We start from the raw sequence: 23564 nt of genomic DNA, 5'->3' as shown, positions 1-23564 counted from the left end.
AATAAAACATTAGCAAAACTTATGGTCAATGCTTGTTGACAATTTATCAGAAAGATGCTGAGTCAGCTTGGTGGTTTTTTCTAGCCGTATAATTAGTGGAGCTTTTGCATTGAATTGAACTGAGAATATTGTGTACTGTTTTGTCCACACTCATTTACATGCATTAGCGGACATGATATTGAATGCAATTCAACAACACTAGTGCCAAATTGGCAGTATTGCATTGCTATTTCGTTAGATGTATCCTGATTGTAAACTGAGCCTACAGTTCGAAACAATAAAAGGGAACTTTGAATGTGATGACTCCATTACACACACACACACACACACACACACACACACACACACACACACACACACACACACACACACACACACACACACACACACACACACACACACACACACACACACACACACACACACACACACACACACACACACACACACACACACACACACACACACACACACACACACACACACACACACACACACACACACACACACACACACACACACACACACACACACACACACACACAGGTCAGTATGTGACAGAGAGGAGGGATGGTTTCAGAGTAAGTATTTTACAGGATTTCAGCTCAAAGGGCAGTGAGGATATACCCACCGTTACATATTTACTGGCTCTGTAACTATCTGCAATGCGTTGCATCAGATGGGGAGTATTTTGCTAAACACAAGACAGGTAGGATGTTTTATTTCAGCCGTTATATTTCAAGTTGCAATTCACAAGTTATTTAAAAAGCACATGGAGATGACATTCTGTGAGATGAACGGCGTCTACAGTCAGTTTTAAAATATGAGAAAAGTGAGGTGAAGTAATTGCTTTTTGCCATAAATACAGGAGATTGCACAAAGGGTTATGATATCTCTGAGGCATGAACTGTGATAAGATGTGTTGTAGTCTAGGTGGAACTATATTTTGGTGTGGACTGTATTGTGATGATGAATTGAGAGACTAATTAAATGACTATGCCCTATCTTACAGCTATAAATGTGAAAGAAGTGCCAGCAATAACTGTATTTTATGTCCCCATCCAAAATGTGTTAAACTCGCACTGAAGACTTGCATTCTAAAACTGTGTCAATACAAAGACATTGAATGCTATGTTTTATAATGAATTCCATCTTCTTATACAGGGGACTATTTGTCACCTTTTCAACCCTGCAACTCCCTCGAGCGATCGCTGTCTATAACAGACCCACACAATACAGCCAAACTAGAAAAAAAGCTGAGAAAAACAAGGAGGCTCATTACAGCAGCGCTCCAACAAAAGGTTTCACTAAAGAGGCATGCTATAGCCGAGATCATGACCTTTAATTCTAAAATATTAATACTGCTTTGTCATTTTCTTTTTAGGCTTGACAACAAAGCTTTTTAGCCATGACTGAATGGATTTCTGATGCCAGTCCATCCTTTATAACTGTGCCCTCCATTAGTTTGGGGGGAAATAAATGTGTGACAAAGTGTGCATGTGCAGGAGGAAAGAGGAAAAGACTGGCTCATCTTAAAATGCCAACCGTGAATGTTTGAAATAATGTGCTCCAGCTCCCAGTGTTCATTTGGGATCACTCTGAACAGTTGTACTATATTTAGGGGCTGATTTAAACAGTAATTGTGTTTTCAAAGCCTTTAGACGTTCAGTATAGAGCTACCCTGTTCTGTTTTTCACCACTACGGCATGATAAACGCACCTATAGCAGCTGTAATGTGATGTGTTTCATCAACAGCGCCGCACAGCCCCTGGGGGACTGTGGCGGCTGGAGGATGGCCATGTGGTGCCAGATTATCCAGGGAACATGGGAAATTAAATCTGTTGAGAGTACACAACAACCTCTTTGAGTCTCCTGCCTGTCATAACTTCCTCCCATCTCTCATCCCTCCTATTCTCTCCCGCTACCTTGCAGCTTTTCAAAGCATACCTAAAAATACACAGTGTCTCTGCACCTTGTCTTCACGTTTGTCTAAGTGGCACAACCCCTGACAAAAAAAAACCGCATGACAAACGCTAAATCATCTGCCATATTCTAGTGCTCCTCTTCCTGATTCATCCACAGCAGATTGCGTTCTATCAATCGTTACCTGCTAATGGCAGCTGGATGAAGGATTGCGTCCTTCATACTCATACCAAAGAAAGAGCGCCGTGGAAGCTGCTTAAGAGCCAAATACTTACAACATCCTGATTTTCAGCCACTTGAGATATAATTAGCTTCACCATCATGCTGAAGTACAACACAATAATGTGGTAACCTAGATTTAGCTTTTAGCTCAGACAGATTTCTTCACCCCGTAGACAATGAATTGCAAGGTTTTTTGTTTTTTTATGAAACTGTATAAATATGTTTTACATTTTACCCTTATGGATTCCATGCTATTCTATCCATCTTCCTCCCATCCTCCTTTCATTATACCAGTCAAGATACCATTCTCTCCATAAGTGTGATAGATAATGTCCTCTCGTTGTCCTGGTAAAGCCTCCCTGATAAAAGACATCCAAGATCTAAACCGGGGTCAAATAAATCGAATCAAATCCAGATAATTGGGATTGAACAGGATTGTAGCGTTGGTTATGTGTTGTGGGCGTTTCTCACATGCGTCTTCAAAACAGCAGGCAGAGACCCCAGTGCCACCCACACCGTTATAAATGATGTTCCGTCACAAAGACTGCAAAGTCTTGGTGTTATATATTGGGACCTATAATCTACTTTGTTTGTGCTTGGAGGGGAAGATTTTATTAAAATGATTAAATTGTATCCATAGCCGACCGGAGCATCAAAGGCCAACTAAATTGCAGCCCATTACTTGAGCGGGTTTCTCTAAAGTCACTTATTTGTCCATTTCATCATGCTAATGGCCGAAAACATCATCCCATTATGGCTCCACAGCTGAGCGAGGTTAAACAAATGCAGTTTGTTTGAGGTCACACTACAAGACAGGCTCACTGCTCTCCCCCTGTACATCACAACAAATCCTCAGCTTGTCTATAACTACTCTTTATAAGCCACCCTGTGAACCCTGGAGCATTAAACATCTCTTCACGCTGTCACTCAAGGCATAAGTGTCCCCTCTGATTCTCCTCTTATCGAGAAGGACATTCCATGCACAACCCTTTCACAGAAATAACGGTGTATAAAACGTATGATATAAAATAGCTTTGTTCTTGGGGAGTGTTATATAGTATTACATGTCTAGCATCTGACTGAATATTCTCAATATGCAGGGCCTTGTTACCCAAATAACTGTCTTAAACAACCAACTGAAGAAATACAATCTTTCACTATAATAAAAGGTACCTTCTACAAAGTCTGCTATAAACTGTTCATTTAGTCATTAATGAGCCCAAATGGGGTCTGCTTTTGGAAAACTGATGGAGTTCATAAGCACTCCTTGTTTGCAGGGTTGTTACATCAAACACTGACGTGTAAGCTCCAAGACCTTTCAAAATAATAACTCCATCATGCCTAATAGACTCATATCTCCCAGACGTTTCACATAAAGCTCCCCGTTCATCATACCTACCTAGCCTCGTTTCTATTACCATTCCGCTGAACACAGGTCTTTGTCTATAATGAGTCCACATTCCCTAAGCCCTACAGTAACCACACAATCACTTGTGTCAACTAAAGGGAAATCCATTTCATCAAGACGTCCAGTCAGTGCTTCATTACCATCCGCGAGGGCAACAACGTGCAGCCACTGAGAGCTGCTGCTGACGGCTGGAGTTAATTCTATATTATAAAAGAGTATTCCCATTAATACTGTACAAAAGATAGCGCGTGTTCGATTAAAACATCCTCACAGGTCAGTTAATCACAATCTGCAGCAAACCAGTTCCCTCACACGGTAAAACACAACTGCGTGTTTCAGAGTTATGGTAAAGACAATACTCATTGTTGTGACGCAGAGAAAGTACAACCATTCTGTAACTCATCCTAATGATGATAATAATGAATAAATGAGTTACAAAAAACAACGACTGTCAGCATGTTTCTCTTGGGACAGATTCATTTCTATTAATGAGCATTCAGCAGTGTTCTTTAAGGTCAGGGCCATTGCAGTTAAGAGCATTTTGTCATCATCAACAAGCCGACTATCCCCCGAAAAAACACATCTTTTAACATTCCTTGCAAGTTTCAAAATGTATGTTTGGATTTATACCTCATTTGTTTTAATCTAGGAAAGGCTGCTTTTAACCATGTTTATTATAGGCTTTGGAAAAGGTCTCTCTGATCATGATTTCCTAGAATAATAAATGTGTTTTCTGGTTTGGCGCAGAGAATGCTGCTATTAAACATAACTGAGGTGTAAACACAAAATATTGAATGGTCTTAAATGGCCTTTACATTTGATCAGAAAGCTGATGGCTGTCCAACATCAAATGAAGTCCAGCAGCAGACAGTATGATGAGGTCACTGTTTATCAGGGTCATGCTAATTTCTTTGAAAAGGCTGAAAAATATCAAGGATTGTCTAGTGCTTAAAATCAATAAATTACCTGAAACACAAGAGATTATTATTTGAGTTAAAGCTGAACTGTAAAACTCATTGATTATATATATTTTTAAAGATAAGATTCAAAACCTTACCACAAAAAGAATTTGGGAATTAATGTTTGGAATTACTTCAAACTTTTAAAACTGGAGAAAAAAAACAACAGCCATTTAAAATGGCCAGTTGAGAGCTTCTTTGAAGAACATGGCCCCTGGTTCCTCAGCTTTGAGAGAAACGTGTACATGCTCACAAATATTGAATGAACTGCCCTGGGTTATAGGAATTGCATCTTCATTTAAAGCTACTCAGCAAACATCACAGTCTTTCACTCAAGTTGCTTCCAGGCTCGTTCATATAGAGTGATTTCTCTGTTTAGCAAACAGAGAAATAGAGGGGAGGGCATAATTTCATCTCTCTATTAAGCGCTGATGTTCTAGGTGGAACTTCAACATACACTTAGTCACAGTACCGCTGCATTGGATTATTTTATTTCTGCTTCAACACAGCTATATTATGGATAGCACGCATTTATTTTAACCACTACAGCCCCTCTGTTCAGATAAAGCATTAAATGATCAAATCAAAAAGACATACATCCCTCAAAGAAAGCACCCTCACAAAATGCATTTCATATTTCTGCTCGCACTTGTGACATTACGTTGCTTATTATCTGCACCATTACCTATATACTATACATAGGAAGCCATTATGGAAAACCTTGCCACCACGCGGGGTGTTACCACGTAGCTAATCAGTATTTTTGCTTAGGTGCACACTTTTCTAGGCTCTGTTTACATGGCTTGCCTTTGTTTGTTTCCGGTTTACCGAATTAGCAGGAGTAGAAATGAACTTACACTAACATGAGGGAACTGAGGAAGACATGGCAAACAGAAGAGGGGTATTGTGAAAACGTGTGAATCGCCTGCTGAAGAAGAGCAGGGCACACTGCCTGGGGATTGTGCAGAGAAACAGTCAGCAGTCAGGGGTTGATTTCTCCAACCCTCTCCTTTCTCTCACTCTACTTTGCAAGTAAAGAGCTAGCCTCACCCAGCATCTCCCCACATTTTTCCACAGAATAAAAGAACTCACTCCCTCCTTTGTGCATTGAAACAAATGCACACGTTTCCTCTCCACATCTCCAAGGCTAAAGAAGTGCAGAGACACGCTCTAACTTCTTCTCTGCTAATAAACTGAAACTTTTGAAACCTTTGAAACCTTGACTAAGCTCTAAAATCAGCATCTCTTTTTTATTTTGTTTCGGAAATGTGTTTGAATTACCAAAACCGGCACGATATTGGAGATGTTTCTGTGTTATTGGAGAAGCAGATGTTGATGCTTTGGAATTTCCAGTTGTCACCTCAAACAGTTCTAAAGAAACATATGTGAAGGGGAAGCAGAAGACATTGGATTTATCCATCTGTAATGCAGCAGCAGCAGCACAGTCAGCTCACTCCTTAAACTCACTCTGCTCTCAGAGCTGTCGGAGACACTAAGGTAGTGCCACAGTGCCCCCTACAGGTCTACAGATACCTTAGCTTTAGGACCACTGGACCCTTACGTTTGGCGGACAGCTCTCTGTGCTTTCTCTTAAAATATTAACCTGCTTTATACTGTCAAGAAATCTTTTGTATTCATTTCATCTAAAATCACACACACACACACACACACACACACAAAAACGATGCTCTAATTTGGTGCAACATCTCATTTTCTAAAATCTACTTTATTGAAGATCCTCAACGTGTGTAAGACAAAAGCAAAGACAACCAGAAGTTGGTGAGAGACTCTTTCCTGTTTCCATATCCTCTCAGCCACTCACAGGCCTGATGGATGAGAGCTGGTGTGTGTGCAGCATAAGGCTGGCTGGTTGGAAATGTTTGTTTCAGGACAGGGAGGGGCTGGAGAAGGGGCTAGGAAGAAACACAGGTATTCAAACAGAGACTTTGTGACCTTGACAATGATTACTTAAGTTCTCTGTCTATCTTGTTAGTGAGGACCTGACCTGAATGACAAGGCCTCTTCATGAGCACTGGCAACTGTCTCCAGAAAGACACGGCTAGTTTCAAACATCCCTTTGTGTGGGTGCTAGTGTGGTGTTTTCAAGGGTTAGGGTTTGTGTTAGAAGGCAAAAAGTTAGTGTGGGTTGGCTCAGAAAATGTGTGACTGGGAAGTACAGGGAGGCTCATTCTCCCAAACACTCAATACAGTCATACACCATTAGCAGTTCAAGCAAACTGTCTCTAAGTGCCAGCCGGATACACACTGACAGCACAGATTTCAATAATTACTTTCCATTAGCGACACCTTGTGAAGAATTATTTCTATCTGGCCATGTTGGCACCTGGCCCGCCACAGTTTAGGTAAACAATGTTGAAGTTGACCAAACACACTGCAAGGCTGTCCACAATCTGGACAGTGGAGAGGGAGTAAATGAGCTGAAATCGGAAGGAGGAGAGGCTCGCCAGCTGGTTTGTCACACCCTGATGGCAGGGAAACACTGGCCTTTTGCTGTATCTCTCTCTCTGAACTGATACAATTAACTGGACCTTTTAGTGCAAGACCCACTGCAACCCACTCACCGGAGTCATTTCACTGTTCAACAGAGCAGCAACTTCTCTAAACCAGGGGCATTGATTTTCACTCTTGTGTGTGACAGTGCAACAATCACAAGTTTGCTCAAGAAGTTAGCAGTCCTCTGCCATGGCTTCTGATATACTGTGTGTGTACTGTATGTAGTGTCAGATCGGGACTGCTGTGTATATGCAATCAGCACCAGAGTGAGAGACAGAACAGAGAAAGCCCAAATTGCAGTCATATTGCGGGAGGCATGGCTGCATCACTCAGGGAGGTTATGGCACAGGGTGTGAGTCTGCAGAGAGACGGATGGACCCGTCGAGCCAGACTCTCCAGGGGCTGAGTGTGTGGTGCAGCAAATCCTGGCCTGACAGACAATCTAATGGAGAGAGTATGCTGACAAGATCCCCCAAACAGTAGGAAGCAAAACCAAAAGTCATGGGCTGTATCAATCACTTAGAGGCATGGAAAAGTAAAAAGTGAATTGTGATTGTCATCATTCTTTGGCGTGTCATGCTGCAGCCTGGTCTCAATCTGTAGGGGTGCTTTGTTGAGACAATCTATTCCATGACAGTAATGTCGTAGTTTCTGACACATGCAGAAAAAACTTGGATGGCAAATCAAATTCAGCAGGGTATTGATGTTTGCAAAATAGAAAAGAGAAGAATATTTGGTCATAAATTACATATAGATCTTAAAGAAAAAACTCAAGTTGGGAAGAGCGAAAACTGAAACGTCTTTCTTTATAGAGTCTGTCTATAGACGAAGAGCTCAGCATGAAAAATGAAAATGCCACATCTACCCTTTATTCTGAAAAGCCTTGTGTGCTAAAATATTACCAGCGCACTTAGACTCATTCCCTAATAAATAAGGCATTGCTCTCCATTAAGGCTTATGTTTCAGAGAAGCATATGATAATCTCTGGACAACCACACGCCATGATCCTGCACTGGTGCTGCGCTGCACCAAATCTTAGAAAGACTTTTCTTCCTTCAATAAGAATGTGGCACTTTGCTGATAATATATTAATGCTAAAAGATATGTTCTTGCATATAGCCACAGAAATAATAATGGATGATTCAATTATTTTTTAAATGTTTTCTAAAATAACCCAATAACAGATCCATGACTTGTTGGCTCATTCACAATGATGATTCAACGTTGTGGCAAGAAGTATAGTTCAAGATCAATTAAGATTATTTTAAAAATGTAAAAAGGTTGCGTTACCTGGCACAACACAAAGGAAAGCTGGAGTCTATCAAGTGGCGAATAGGATTTTATGATGACCAATATTAACCACACAACAACAACAAAAGTTGCCCCTCTACATGTTACTTTGCTGTCACCATAGAATTACATTGTTTTCTATTCAGTAGCAGGGCCAAGGCATGTAGCCTTCTGTATTGTACTATATTTTTATGCATGATTGACCAAGAAGGTAAACAGTGCTGCCTGTGTGTCGAGCAGCCCTACAGGCAAGCAATGTTTGAATGGGCTGCATATCAAGAAACGCATAAAAGTCAATCTCCACTGGATCATGGTATTCCGCCCTCCGAGGGTCAATGCTCTCATCAAACCTGTGATGACTGCAGTCGGAGCAGCTCCATACAACTGCATACCAATCGCCTCTCTCGCACTCGTCTCAACCCCTCCAGGTTCTTTATAGCATTCATAACCAGATTCCCTTTGCACACTAAATTGGCTCCGTTAAAAAATGATCTAATACAGAAAGATGGGAAAGGTTTGCAGCAGGTAATGGATTAGGAGTCAGCCCCTGTGCATAATTACTACAGTCATCATGATAGGAAAACTTGTCTCCACGCCACTGCTATCTTTACAAACTCATTCTTATCAGAGAGGGATGGTGACATTCGGATGAACCTTATGCAAGGAGAGGAGGAGTAAAATGTGTGGATGATCTTGTGTTTGCCATGTAATAGCAACAGTAATGACAGGCTTTACATTTAAACTCAATTTCAGCATACTTTCAACTTTCAGTGAACCCTGCAATTATCTATGAAACAAGTCTTGATTTAGTGTGATAGTCTCTTTCTTCCACTGATCATTGTCCGGTAATTTTCCCAAAGAATATATATGCCAACAAGTTGGGCTACAAGAAGATCAGGGAAATTATTTGAAATGTGTCAAAAATACTGAACAAGACAGTAGTCTACTTGCATGCCAAACATTATAGAATTATATCCATTATATAAAAAACTAAATTGCATCATGTAGCGTCTGTACAGACACTCTAGCATACTCGGGCAATCAACATCTAAAAGCAAAACCAATCAGCAATCCCAAAATGAAAGCTCGACAGTGTGCTTGATAAATAGAAATGAGATCACTTGAATCTTTGAAAACAGGTCTCACAATATGGTCTGCAGCGTGCTGGCAGAGCAATGCAGATTCACTCTAAAAAGAAGGCTGTGTTGAGCCATCTGCCAGGTCTGAATGCTGCAGCTCCCCTGCCCTCCACCCATGCAGTTTACCAACTGCCACCGCAGCCCCTCCTGTCCTGCACTCTCCAGGCTCTCACCCCGGTGATGGTTTGAGCAGATTCTTTCCAACATCCAGCCAAACAGAATTAAGGAAGAATAAAAAACTCAATGAGCCTAATAATTAAACTTTAATGATGAGAATAAAGCAATTTAACACCCTTTAAAAGCTATAGGCGGCTACTATAACACCAGCACCAAGCTGGCATGTGTCGCCTACAATTACAGACATTTCTCCATGGCAACCAACATATTGATGATGTCATGACAGAAGCCGTTTGCACAAATGTTGCTCCTTTGGGTTGTAAAGTAAATTTAAAAATGAATAATTAAAAACAACTTGTCTGCTGCAAACTACCTAAAAACACTAAAGCTTTATCATCGTGTGAATGCAGTCTTAGATAGGAACTCATTCCTTTAGCTGTGTCATTCAAAATGACTTATGCTATATAACATAAATCAGAACTTTCACTATTTCGTCTCACACAACAGTATCAATTAATACCCTTATTCTGAATAGCCTAAATTCAGAAACAAAGAGTCCTAAACCTACAATAGGTAGACCAGAAAAGGATGACATGGACTGCTCCTGTGCTCATGTCTACTGATTCACTAACGCTAAAATAAGTAGCCTTAAATAAAAATATATTCCTTCCTTTTCACAGAGCAAATTTCACATTTATTTGCATAATAGTATGCAGTATTTTAAAATGTGAGAAAAAGATCGTCGGAGAGCTAATTTACTTTTAGCTTTATGCTTTCTCATTGTTCAAAAAGTCCCACACTTGATCGAAAGCAGTCCTCCTGCCAACGCTGAATGGAAAAACAGGGTGAGTAAATGGAAGTTCTGCAGGCTAGAGATTGGAAGGGCTGGAATAGATGAAAGGCAAGAAGTTGAACAAACTATCCAAAGATCGTATCAAACTCCGTGTCCCAGCATCCGCAGTGTTTGTTCACATGCAGCTCAGGACTTTGTTACTCACTCAAATTTGGACATGAGCCACAATATCCAGAGCTTGTCCAACCTATTCAACTAAGAGTTTGTATTTTAATCCCACACTGTAAAATCATTGTCTATTGTTACAATGACAAAACAACATGGTCTGGAACTATCTATTTATATTCAGATTGGAATTCACAACATACTACTGTTGCTGAGCAGAGCAGTTATAGATGGTGGACAAAACTGGGCAGCATGTTCTTATCTGCCCAAACACCTATACAAAGACAACTGGTCCTGCAGTACCAAAAGAGAAACAGGGGCCCAACTGCTGAGACCTTCTGGAAATTATAAAAGGCTTCACCAATTCCTTGAACCTTTCAGGCCCTCTGACAGCCTGCTAAACAGAATGAATTACCCCCTGGCCAAAATGAAGCTCAATCAGAGCTGGGATGCCTGGCAGCATTAACTGCTGAAGTAATCTGCCTGACTTTGCTACAAGCATTCATCGGTTTATAACTAAAAACACCAATGCACCCTCCGAAACCTTGTTTTTAATATGCACTATTTTATAGTTTTCACTAACACTGTTCGCCATATCCACTGCCCTCACCTTGATTGGTTAGGGATAAACAGTAATAATAGTAACAGCAGGTTCTGGTGTCAGTCACTCATACCATGAGTAACATAAATCCGGACTTTAGAGCCAGCACAAGCCTGCACTCTGGCACCTGATTTACATTTAAGTACACTGGCAGCATCAACTGGCACACACAATGCAAACATCTGACAGTTAGCAGTTATCATAAAAGTCAACCAAAAACAAGCTTTGTGGATTGTATAGTATAAGCTGAAAATGCTGCATTTGTATATGTCAAGATGTTGACAAAGTAAATACAATAGCCATGACATTTAGATATTTGTCAGGTGTCTGTGCACTAAGCAGATTATTTGTCAATTACTTGATGCTGACAACTATTCAGAATGTCAAGTCACCTTATCTCATTAGAATGGGTATTTACATGATAGATTAAATTCATTAGCTTTATCCAACAGAGCAGTTTTTCACAGCTATTAATCTTGCATAAATTACAGTGTATTCATTTCACCCAAGATGCCCCCTGCTTATTCGTCTGCAATGTGTTTATGTGAGTGTTTACAAATACTGCATGAGGAAGGAAAAGCTATGACTTAGAACTGCAGAAAGCCAAAGAGGACCATGTTTCAGATACTGCTTCTATACAGCTTGGTGTGGGGCTATTAGGTCTATAGCTGAAAAATGGTCCTGAGCGTCAGCTGCAGTAGCAACAGGTAAAGCAATCTCTTAGCACCCGTCCTCCTCTGACCGTGTGTAGGTCGTGAGCAGAACATTACATAACAGCAGCACAAAGCTAAAGACAAAAAAAAGGTTTGCTTCTAACCCCAAAGATTCTATAACTTTTCACTCACTATAAAACATCAGCCCAACAGCAGCATTGAATATGAGACCACTAATCATTACAGCACACCAATGTCATGAATATTCCTGCCAACCGAACCAACATGGCTTGAGACATGAACCATGTGTTTTACTGGGACAGGGTATAGGAAAGAGCTGGAATTAAATGTTGACTAAGAAATGGTTAAGAACATCATATAGTCACTGGATTTCCGCCAAAGGGAAGTCAAATCATCAGGAGTTGATGTCCAGTTTAACATTTGGCCCAATAACACTCATCACTTATACATTGCCTCAGCAAAATCACTTTCTGAGACTTAACAGTAGAGGGCAGCAAAGGAGCATTTAAAAGCCGAGCTGCCTTCAAGCAGCAAACTTCATCTAGCAGCTCCCAAATGTCAAAGGGCAGATTCTTACCAGCATTGACTATGGCATCCACCTCCAAGACGGTAATATCTCCTTTGTAGAGAGATACTTTATTCCTTGGGCCTCCTCCACCGGTCAGCTCCTTCACCTCCTCTTGGTCATTGGCTAAAATAAAAAGATAACTTATTGCAAGAACATTCAAGTGTAAAAAGGTTACTCAATACACAGACATTATCTCTTCCTAGTAGAGTAGATACAGAGAAGGCTCATACATGGCTTTAAAAAGACACAATCATAAGTTAACTAGGCAGTTGTTGAGGAGGGGGGGAAAAAGTCAGTGCATCCGTTATTCCGGTTTCATTGATAAAAGAAATGCATTTAAAATACAATAGAAGTGGACATCAATGTACTGTATTCTCACGTGAGCACTATGGATTTTCATCAAAACATGAATACTATCAAAGAGTCACCTTTTCCTATTCTTTATGCAGTGTTTGATCATTTCTATGAAATAGTAAAATATATGGATAAAAAGCCAGGAAAAGTTTGGACATGACTATTTTGTAAATTAACCGCCTTTCAGAGTCGAGCCAAGAAATCTTGATAACCAAGGAGCTGTGGATCAGCAATTCTGTTTCATACTGGTTCTCAGGGAAAATAAATCAGCTCAGATCCTCAAAGACTGCCATCAAAAGTTATTATACTTTGTTTAATTTAAAAGTAGAGAAAACACACCACAGCACTTGTGTGAATATCATCAAGCACTCCTAAACAAATTAGCATTCAACTTTAAATTGAAATTAAATTTAAACGTGTTATTTAAAAAGGCAGAAACAGGACTACTTGAGTCTTCATTGAACTGCGGATGTTCTAAAGCTCTGTTATTGTTGGTTGACAATTAAATGAGCAGAGATTAAATCAAGAAGTGCGTTCCTCCAGGTTTTCTTTATCGATTCTCTGTGATTTTTTGCATAGTTTAACACACATTTACAAATCAAATTTCCCACAGCATCCACATTTTCTCCAAAGGGTTTACATTGATTTGAATCCCTTTGTTCCAATACATACTGTATATGGCTGTGGTCTAAGTCTTCTGCTTTTGGAGATGCCTTTACTTACTGCATAGTTCATTTTCATAATTTCAGTTTAGATATTAACATAAATGATAAGAAACTAATAATATGACATTTTATACTGAATGTCTGATAAAATAGACTCTTTTATGTTTTCTCTATATAAATAATGGTGTGGACAAATGCGCAATAATGGGCAAAACACTTGAGATGAAACAGAAACAGTTACCGCAGCCCCCAGAATTATTGAATAATAATAGTTTTGCTTGGCTTTGTAAACAGAGCCATAACGTGTTCAGTTATCAGCAACATCAAGCAGTCCTTCTTACGTCTAGTTTCCTCTCTCCAGGTTGGGATCTTGTCCAAAGTTATAAAATCTTGACGGCGATAGTCCTTGCGTCTCTCCTCTCGATCTAGACGGAGCAGTCTCTCTGTGGAGGAAAGAAACAATAGATCCAGATGAAGAATAAAAGCGATAGAGGGAAATAGACTTGGTAGTTGCAAAGACGGCCATTAACAAATGATTTCCAGTAACAGTCACAAATGACATGCAACCTTCTGTGTCTTCTTTTTCAAGAGGTCCAACCAAATAGTTTCCCAGCATTATTCCTTCACTTTAACTGACCTCCTGCACTGATTGACATGAGTCTCACTGCTCCACACCTCCATGGCTCTTTAAATTGTATCGATGAAAAATGTGACCTCTAATGAAGTGATATCTAATAAAGTAGTCCCATTTCATGAATCCCCTTCCCTTTCGGCTCTCTTAGTCAAAGTGCAGGATGAGCAAGGGAAGAGCACCCCTGGAGCGAGTTGGTCATTTGAGTGTGGCTCCAACGCACTTCAGTAGTGTTGCTGCTTGCCGTCTAAGACATTCGAAAAGAAGTACTCTGGTTAAAATAAGAAGTAAAAATGTGCATACAGTACTATTGTGTCTCCAGGGCTCTCAAATGAGAACCACTGCACGATGTAATGTCTGTATCTACCCTGTTAAGTTTGTTGTAATACTTAACTGTGTGTACCGCTCTGCACCTGCACTAAGTTGAATGTGACTAATACTTATTATCCATCGTCGTTAGCTAACACACCAAAGAGAGAGACTTTCAAGCTTTGACCCTAACAGATGCATCCACAGTATATTGAGACATTGACTTTGTCAGAACTACCGACAATTAAAATGTTTTAAATATAACTGTCAACCACCACCAAAACTCATGTTTGTGACACACAACTCTAACCATCTCTTTTCATTCAGTAATGACCCTCATGCAATTCTGAGGTGAGCTGGAAACCAGAAGAGGTTTCTATTCAATGGGATACTTTAGTCAGGAGTAGTTTACAGCCCAAATCAGAATAGTGTCACTTTTACTTCAACATCAGAATAGTTTTTGTTCTTGGGAGTATAACGGTTACAACTAGCAGCCACATGATCAGATGTTCCTCCCAATGAATGCTGAATGTCTGGCCAGATCTGCACAAGTATATACTGTATATAGCAAGGGATGGATCAGACATGAAACAATATTATTTCCCAGGTGTACTGGAAGAGAAGACAGAAAATGAAAAATGACAAATGCTGAAACATGGTTGGCTAACACTGCTATTCTTTTACATGGAAGTAAGTATAGTGAATATCCTGTATGTATAGTTCAGTTTTATATTGCATTACTGGAATTACCTACTGTCATGCTAGCATGTTGGTTTGTGTTAAACACAGGAATGAAATATACTTGCAATGCTTACTGGTATATATAATATTACAATATTAAGTCATTGTTCTAGGGGATTTGGACACGTGTATAAAGTGTTGTGGCTGCATTAGTTTAGGATTTAACATTAACTACTGTACTGAGTGAACTCGATATAAAGAAATGTGTTCCCTATTCTAAGAAAACGTTTAGGTATCTCTAGTAATCCATGGTTTGTAACAAGTTATTATCATTCATTATTATTATTATCCTGTTTTGTTTTGAAATCAATTCCATCAAGTCGCAGCTTCCTAACGGGCTGTTCTGAAAAAAGTTTCATCCTTAGTACATGCCTCACTGTGAAGTGGTAAACTAATGAATACCTCAGAGCACGCAGCATGCACTTGGATCAAATAAACCTCCCCTCTATGAGACAGTTTAAGCAACTGGATCGGATAAAACAGGACACAGAAAAATCATAATAAGTTACTATATTAGGCTCTTTAAAGCTAAATGTTGACGTCTAAGCTTTGATGCTTTGCATATATAATAACAAAGACTTATAAACTTGCCTCTAAATATTGTGGCAGTTGATGCAGACAAAATTCTGAAAAAGAATACAAAGATCCTTAAGTGATATTACGACAACATCCTGCAGTATATTTGGCTATAATTAAAAGGTATTTCCGCATTTGGGGATATCCATTCTATCTCTTGTGCATTTTCTCTCCTTCTTGCCCACTCCTGTCATTCCCAAGGTTGCTTTTATTCTACATGGATGAATAAAAAGGCAGGTCTTCCAAGCTTGAACACAGCAAAGCTCTCTGGAGTAAAGCGCTTTGTCACTCTGCTGAACAAATAGTTGTTGAAAAAGCTTGGATAGGATAGGGGGCAAAAATGTGCTTTATTAAATATGAGTACCACAATTGTGTTCCTCGAGAATAACTGCTTAGTGCCATATTATTTTTTTCTGTACTTTGCAAGTGCTGGATGGGATGGCGCTTCAACCATCATGCCCTTTAACTAAATAATAGTGATAACAAATACAATAAAATGTGGCTGACTCACATAATGTAGCTTTTTACTATTAATATCCACTGTTAAGTTTCCTTTTTTAGCTCAGTTTGTTTAAGAAAGTGTATTTATGCATGTTTGAGCCATGTTTAAATACTGTTCATTTTACCAACCCAATTTACAATCATTTATCTTTTTCGTAGTACTTTTTGCACCAAGAGACAAACTCAACCAACAAGTTAAAAAAGAATAACATTAAATTCCTTACATTTCAGAGTTTCTCCTTTTCACATTTTGACTAGCCTTGATCTCCTCTTAATGCAATTTGAGCTAGAGGGGTGTATGCTCAGAATATGAAATCTGACTTACTTTGATGTTCATTCCATGCTGCTACCTGCTCAAACTGGAAATATTTAGCTAAAATTAATTATTACCTTTGCTCAGAGAATTTAAATGACAGTTATAAAAATGTTCCCATACACATATAAATAAATAAAAGCGTGTGAGTGAACAGGCATGAATGTGAGACAACTCAACTGCTGCAGTATTTCACAGGAGAAACTAGCCAACCTCATAACTATTTGAATCACTAATTCCCAAAAACATCAGCAATAACAGAAATAATTCAAGTTAATAACGGAGGCTGCATCAGTGCTGAACAGAGGCCGGGGCTGGCTATTGTCTGAATCAGTAGTAGATTTCAGCATGGGTAACACTATGGAATACAGTAAGATACCATAAAGTAACACATTGACATGTAGCAGGAGGACTACAGGTGGAATGAATAATCTTAGTGATGGCTGCTAGTTGTAAGGCCCTTGTGTTATGCATGCTCAGACAATGACATAAATGTACAAGGTGGCATGAATGAAATGGAGCTATCACTAATTAATCTGATTGATAACACCTGTGCTGAACCTACTGGGACAAGTGAACACGTCTACAATGAGAAAGCTCCACTGTGTCAGGAAAAAAATAACCTACAAATATACATACGGTTAGTATATGATAATAGCATACGAGCATGTTACTTGAGAACAACAGGTATATCCAGTACATGTTTCTGAAATTGAAGTCATTTGCATTCAAGGAAGCGAGCTCCACGTTAGCATCATGGGCAACTTTCTCTTTCAGTTTGGAACAGGCAGCTTGTCCTCAAATAGCATGTTTTAAATCATTATGCGTTATGTTTCTTTGTTTTGCTACGGTTTGTCTGCTGTTTGGCTACAGGAAAAGGATGTAGCAGAGAAGTAAAGGCAGCTACTGTTGGTGTTTCACACAGGTGGAAGGCAGGATATGCTAGTTAGGAGTACTCAAAGGGGCACAAATATTCGGGAGCCTTACGTTTAAGCTAATAAGCAGGCAAGAGGCACTATGTGAACAGTGTTGCTGCGAATGTCAAACATGCATTACGGCAGCTAAACAGAGACGCACATCATTATAACATCTGTACAGTGACCGTGTTTGAGTACCGGGTAGTCTAGATAGTAAAGTAGTGTCACGGCAACACGGAGAAGAGAGAAAGAGTGGCTGTCCATTTACTGGCATGGTTGAATTCATGCTGTCTGCCATGGAGATGATGATAGCCACATTTTCCACAAAACAAGCCTTACCTTTTTCAGTCTTCCAGTCCTTTTTCTTTTTGCTCATGCTGCCGGAATGGTTTGACTTCGAATGGTTGTTTTTTGAGTGTGGCAACCCCAGACTCACAGTGAATAGTGCTCAGGGGGAAAACTGAGATGTAAAGTGAAACAGCCTCTGGACGGTTGTCTCACCTGTGAAGCTGTCAAATTTCTATGGACCTCAGTCTGCTCAACCTACCGTGAGTGCGCCGTAAATTATGTGTACGAATTCCGGCTTAATGATTGGGTGTCGAAAACGGGGAAGTGGGCACGCGATTGGTCTTGCCAATGAGTCAGTCAGATAAGGTCCGCGCGCAGGGGAGGCAGGGTAGGTTGTTTCCGGCGGTGCATCCTCCTGGCGTGTGAGGTGTTTGGCTAGTAACGCCGGGCCACTCGGGTGTAAACTGCAAAGAGTTGAGTCTGCTTTGACTCACTGCAAGTAAACAGTCCTGTTAATAAAATAATATATATTTACTTTGTATTATGTTTGTTTTTTGGATATAAAACAGTGTTTTTAACATAATTTAAAGTAAAAATGTGATCACATTGCATAGAATAGTGAAAGGTGCAAGTTCATACAGTGATATTATAGGCTTTGTATTTTAGGCCAATATAATACTAAAATATGATACCTCGTCTTTTCCTTTGATTAATCCCTGTGTTATATTAAATAGTGTTATAATGCTAGTTAGTATCCAGATTTTATTGATTGGGTGATATTTAGCATTTTTGCAACACATGCACAGCTTTGAAAATAATTTGGTCTATTAGTATCTGAGATATCTATTATAATGAAACTTTAATAATGTTACCAAACAAACTGAAGGACATAGATGCATGGTAACCTAGCCCTTTGTTTGTGGCAGAGGACAGATTCTCGCAGGATAGACAAGATAGGACCAGTAAATCCAGGCTGTCATAGTGGCTGGTTCCAGAGATCACCGTCTGTCATCTGTTGTGGTAGCTCTGCTCTGGTCCAGACCCATCTGCTCCTGAGCCCGCTGACATTATCTGAGAGTGGAAAATGTCTTTCATCCAAGCTGTACTCTGATCCAGATCCAGATTTTGTAAAAATTAGGGTTATTTATTTCATGTCAACAGTTCAGCTGGGTAAGGCTTTTCTTGAACATAACTATAAAAAGTATGGCAAAAAGACACTATACTGTATGAAGAAGCTATGTTATTTTATTTATCATCTCAAAAACTGAAATTACAAAGTGAAAGGGCTTTATGTTTCTCAGGACCAGGGCTGTAAAATGCTCCAACAGTGTTCACGAGATGTTTCATATTACAGTCAAATTAAAGATATTTCCCTCGTTGAGCTGCTGCCATTTTAGGATATGAAGACACATTAAAGGCTTTCACATCTGGTACAGAAATGCATAATTTCCCTTGTAATATGTTAATTAGTTTGCACTACCTATTATGGATTGACAAAATATTAGCATATTATATCCTTTCCTGCTCTAATTAAAACCACAATGAGGCCGCTGCAGAATTTCTTAAGCAAGAGCCGTGAAAATAGCAAATAAAAGTATATTTGTTAATCCTATTTTTATTTATTTTTTAAGATTGGATTTGAATGAAGTAGCTATTGTAGTCTTACATCTGTAACATTCACACTAAACCACTAGATGGGGATCTTGTAACATTATTAACAGCAGCACAAGTAATTCGGTTGAAAAAGCCATGAGTAATGGTCAGAGTTGGTATCAAATACTCTGAAAGAGGCTTGTGATTTCTAAACTAAACTTAGCCAATAAAGTTAGTGTAGATGTTTCATTGAGGCATGCAGATTGCTGCTTTTAGAGAAAATGAGAAAAGGTGTAGCCCTGACCTCTGACCTTTTTGTTTTGACCTTGCAAATTAACCATTATATATATCATTTTTATTTTTACTAAATATTTTTTATAGTAGTTGCTTCTCTTTGTATTTTGCTGCTGCAACGCAAAAATGTCCCAATTTGGGATAAATAAAGTACTTAAGAGGGCTTTTAAAGAAAAGTCAAGTCAGTCTTTTTTCACAAACAACTTGTTATAATGAGAAACTATACTGAAAAACATCCAACTATACTGTATAGTTTATGAGATTATAGCACCTGCATTTACCCATAGTCCAGGTGTTTTCACTTATGTTGCCTGATTAGACCTCTCCTCTTTAGACTTTACAGGCTTTTTTGTTAATTTAACTCAAGGTCATTTAAATAATAACATACATTGTGAATAGTGTATTCTGAATACTGTATGTCATTTTCAGATCATTGATCACAGTCAATGTTCAACAGGTGTAATGCACACAACATGCTGTCTGATGAGCAGAAACCACATAAAACTAAGCAGGCTGCAGTGACTAGTTGATTGTTCAGGGCAAAATCTGTACACTCCAAAGATTCAAGGATCTATTTGTGTAAGAGTGCGTAGGCGATTGTTATTGTCATGGTTACAGCACAAGGAGATTACGCTGTACCTACAAGTCACTATAGGCAGAACACTGCATTGCCTAATCTCTTGTTGGCTTGATACGTATGTTTTTATATCCCACTCATAATCATAGCAACATAATTACAGCAGGCAACACAATTATCTACAGAGAAATGTACAAAATTACCCATAACTAAAAGTGAGCCCAGGGGCTAAAGGAATCATAATTATAGCAATTGTTGTTTATATGTGTTCTTATGTCAATATCAGTAAATCCTTTGATGGCTTTTTAGTGACTATTTGGTTTTGTTTCTGAAGGGATTATCATCATGTCTGTTCTCAGATGTTGCTTAATAATAAAACACATAATTTGTTTGGCATAGCAACTGGTGGATTTAGAGTCATAGCTCAAGCCTGTGATGATCTAGACTGAATACTTCTAATTAGTGACTATAGGCTTAAGCCAATTATTTTTCAACTAGCCCTGGAGGCATTCAATGGTGGCCTTACATTTGTTGCTGTTTTTCATATCTTGCCAATGACAATAGAAGGTCTATAAATGAAAGATTCAGATCAGGTTGGATAATGTGAATATATAGAGTGCATTTTAAAGCCTGTAGCAGGTCTGTAAAGGGGATTTCTATGAGAGAAAACAATTCCTCAGCCACATTGCATACAGACACAATATAAACTGAGCATTATTTTTCATATTCATTTGTAAAAATACTTCTTGAAAAGTTTGAATGTAGAGTCATTACGGATTGAAACAGTTTTGAAGTGCTCCTTATAGAGAATCTGTGCTGTGATCACTGAGTGCTTTCTTTGACAAAATGCCAATTCTGAACATGAAAACACTACAGTTTGGTGGGTTTTGTGGGTTCTTTTCAACCTTCTTGATCAAACATGTGTCTGCCCATATCATCTATTGTGTGCTGTCTTATGTTATGTTCATCTGTCTCACAGATGTGAATAGCGACTCACTACTCTGATGAAAGGAGCCAAAAACCTTGGGGAAGTATACCTTGATATAGTCTAACTCATTAGTGCGCAGACTACACCTCTTTACATTCATTATGCTTGTTTCCAAGTATCTACTGTACAGTACTTGTCATTACGCGAAAAACACTTAACCTCTCACAGTATTGTGTTACATGTTTTTTTTTTTTATAGATATACCATGTATATTTGTTTTTCACTATTTCTTTTTTCCCATTATCCTGCCCCATACATGCAATTTTAAAAAGTTGATAAAGTTAACATTATTACTCTGACTGCTCCTGAAAAGTTTCAAGAACATTAATGCTAGGTATGAACCTGTCTTTTTAAAACTTCTCTAGTGTGTTAGGCTGAATAGGCTACCCTGTACTGTATCTCATAACAAAGATTTTAGTTCCTTAAATATTTATTTTTATTTATATATGTTTGGTTGCATTCATGATAACAAGTATGTTTTGTTGCAGATCAAAATGGCCTTTATTCTTTAATTCAGCTGTAAGAGCAATTTGTCATGATATGCACTGTGATGCACTGATGTGAATATAGTGGTTTACTTAGTGGGTCTTTGTTTAGTCTATATCCTTAGAATTGGTTTGGGGTTGGATTAAAAAAGCATCACACTGAGAGTATTCTTTTCCTGCAGGATTCCTGTGGGTTGTAGCTTTGGCTAAATGTGTCGCAACGGCTCCCTCTGTTTATTTAACTTTATTTGATAAAGCCCCTTTCCAGCATGTCTCGTCACACCAGAGCGTGCCTGCCTTCTGCCTGCTCAAAGCAGCAGGAATTCTTTCCTGATCGCTGGCTGAACCCAAGTTGAATAGATTTAGTGTGGATAGATGTTCAACATGTTCAGATGTTCAAAGCACATGCACTAAAGTTACCTAAACTGTTATGGCTTCTTTGTATCAACAGTTTTCTTTGCAAGATAATTCTGTTTATAATAAGTTTGTATGTTGTTCTGCGTTTTTTCCAGCACGAAAATTCCTTTATATATCCTTCTATCAGTTTTCAAATAAAAACTTTACAGTAATGCATTACCCATCTAAATGAGCATCTACACATGTCTGCCAGATAACATAGCATAGTATTTCAAGAGCGATGAAAAAATGATAAGGCTCATTCTCTAATCTGCATTAGTTTTAAATTCCTAATCCTTTGTTTTTCTGGCTGTGACTAACAATCCCTACCATAAAACCACAATACACCACAATGACCTAATCATTCAGCAGCAATGTGGTGAAGGATTAAACATGTATTTTCTCATGCTTTCCCTGTCTCATAATATCAGGTTACATAGCAATCAAAAATAAATAAATGTTGATGTATTTCTTTTTAAAGGTTATGGGGATCTATAAATGGTATCCTGTAGCTCAGAAAAAGCCAGTGCGAGTCTGAATCTGACTAAAGATGAAGAAGCACAGAAGGTCAGTAAGTGTGTGTATTCACAGATAACACATATATAAAACTGCCTGCCACCATCAACAGCAGCAAAAAGAAGTTTACTGAGAGATTTCATAGCATGCGGTACTAAGCAAGCACCTAAAGGCGAGCTGGCCCCTCTTCAACACTTTGCTCTGGTCCCATGCTCTCTCCCCATTAATTTCTCAACAGCATTCTTTCATCTCTGTTGACTTGATCCAAAGAAAACAACATTATGCTGCCCATTATGATTAAAGACGTTGCTCCCTCCATACAACTTGGAACATAAACATAAAATGTGTCTGTTTCAGATCATGATATCAGTAGTGTTGAATGTAAATGATCTGGGGTTATGGAGTGAACATATATTTTTGTTTGAATATCTGTAAATGGGGTATAGTGTACTGTAGACCAATCGTAAACTGCCATTTATTATAGTCTTTGAGATAAGAAATACTATTACCTGAAGTTATGAGGAAATGTCACTGAAAGAACATTAATTCACAGAAGGAGTAGTAATATATGCATATCCAGCACTGAAAACTTCTATGTATCTTAGCCAATGCAGTTTTATTCATTTTTTAAATTAAATGTAACAGTCCGTAATAATAAAACATCTGTAGACGAAGGCAAATTGTTTAAGGGAAATGGCGGGAATTTCGAACTAGATTGATGGCTTGAAAGCGTTTCTATAGTTTAACGCTTATTTCTTAAGTTTATTCACAAACTCTGTAATTACAATATGTCTAAAGAAATATTTGGTAATTCTGAGGCAATAACTTTATGTTTTTCTAAAGGGTTTAAGTATCCACTGCCTGCATGCTCAGCATAACATTTTCGAAATGACCATACATAATTTTCCCTTCCTCCATACTTCTGTTCAGTATTAGATAGTGTTGGAAACTTGATTTGCTGCTGTGGGACCTGACCTTACACTTAAAATATAAGTTATCTTAAGACAAAGATAGAATCTGAATAAAAGTCATGTTGCATAACCTGAC

At 38.7% G+C, this 23564-nt stretch overlaps 1 protein-coding gene across 1 annotated transcript in view; it reads right to left on the bottom strand.

Annotated features, from left to right (window-relative positions):
- The window catches only part of macrod2 (mono-ADP ribosylhydrolase 2), a 365664-nt gene extending 347690 nt beyond the window's left edge, over window positions 1-17974 (bottom strand). Inside the window, exons 1-3 of the mRNA XM_063875359.1 lie at window positions 17720-17974; window positions 13734-13835; window positions 12383-12496 (exon numbers count right to left, since the gene is read on the bottom strand). Of these exons, the coding sequence (XP_063731429.1) occupies window positions 12383-12496; window positions 13734-13835; window positions 17720-17756 (253 nt within the window). The 5' untranslated portion in view covers window positions 17757-17974. The remainder of the gene's footprint in view (window positions 1-12382; window positions 12497-13733; window positions 13836-17719) is intronic.
- Window positions 17975-23564: the final 5590 nt, after the last annotated feature.

Source organism: Eleginops maclovinus, chromosome 22, assembly GCF_036324505.1.
Source record: "Eleginops maclovinus isolate JMC-PN-2008 ecotype Puerto Natales chromosome 22, JC_Emac_rtc_rv5, whole genome shotgun sequence".
NCBI classification, from domain to species: domain Eukaryota; kingdom Metazoa; phylum Chordata; class Actinopteri; order Perciformes; family Eleginopidae; genus Eleginops; species Eleginops maclovinus.
Note: the sequence above shows the minus strand (reverse complement) of the source record. Positions and strands in the feature narration are given on the sequence as shown.